Below are 1,141 nucleotides of genomic sequence, written 5' to 3' on the forward strand. Positions count from 1 at the left end.
CTATAAAATGCAGGTGTTGTTGCAGTAAGTAGCTTGTAGAGCACCGGCAGAGTAGCTTCACGTTATTCCTGCACTGGAAGACCCTGTGCCTCAGAACCAACCAGAACACCCAAGTTCCGTAGAGAATGCGTCCATGATACATTCCCTTGTTCACTCGCTCAGTTCCATCATAGCAAAGTTAGAGGTAGTCACGCTTCACAGCTCATCGGTGACTGCAGCGTATTGTCAACGCTACAATGATAAGGACGGTATTCCTTGTGTTGATGGCCATGGTGAATTACGGTAAGAGATAGACATTTCGAAAGATTTGCCTTGACAATTTTGTCAATTATCATACTCGTTAGCATCACTTGTGAAGACGCAAAGCGCTGCTTTTGGCTCAGCACCAAGGACAGCTCCAGGTGCAGCGTTAATATAATAATCCAAAAAGCTGGGTGCCACAAATAATGTTTTTACAGAGAATTCATTTTAACTATAAATAGGGCTATGTAATTTTCCAAAATGTTTTTATATATATTTCGAAGTATTCGGCTCTCTGGGAATGCGTGGAAATATCTACGCTCAGGTTTTGAACATCTAATTGTATATCTGTATCTGAATTAGACCTTTTAGATTTTTGACTTGTACATATACCATTATATAAAGCCTCTTCAGCTTTCTGTGTTTAATGTAGCCTAAATGTACAGCACTTTGCCCCTCCACAGTGTCACCAATACCAGTGCCTAAAGGGGAGAATGAGGACATCGAGGTAAGACAGACCATTCCTTGAAGTTTGCGGTCATACCTCGACCCAAAAACAGCACGGGTTTATTTTCTCAGTTTGACTTGAAACGTCTCACACTTATGAAAACGTATTAGAACTGGGGCTTTAACTCAGTATAGTTTGATTCAGTTTTGGTACATTAAAAGGGTTAAAGCCGTAGTCTACATCAAACGCGAGAATAAATGTATGAAACACGAGCAGTAGTCGAGTCCACAGGACCGATATAACAGCTCGTCTCAAGGGTGCGCGTTCTCGTGCTGTTTTTGCTTCAACTCGCGAGCGTGATAGAATGACAAGCCTCTAGCTCTAGCGCTTTTCATCTATTCAAGGTCCTTTCAACACTGCAACGAAAACGAACAATACAGAAATATAAAAAAC

The 1,141-nt window shown here is 41.4% G+C and overlaps 1 protein-coding gene across 1 annotated transcript in view; it reads left to right on the forward strand.

Moving 5' to 3' along the window:
• Positions 1-236: 236 nt before the first annotated feature.
• The window catches only part of chga (chromogranin A), a gene marked incomplete at its 5' end in the record, with an annotated part of 12,008 nt that continues 11,103 nt past the window's right edge, over positions 237-1,141 (forward strand). Inside the window, 2 exons of the mRNA XM_080832385.1 lie at positions 237-282; positions 705-748. Coding sequence (XP_080688511.1) covers positions 237-282; positions 705-748 — 90 coding nt within the window. The remainder of the gene's footprint in view (positions 283-704; positions 749-1,141) is intronic.

Source organism: Sprattus sprattus (assembly GCF_963457725.1).
Source record: "Sprattus sprattus genome assembly, chromosome: 2".
Classification (NCBI taxonomy): domain Eukaryota; kingdom Metazoa; phylum Chordata; class Actinopteri; order Clupeiformes; family Clupeidae; genus Sprattus; species Sprattus sprattus.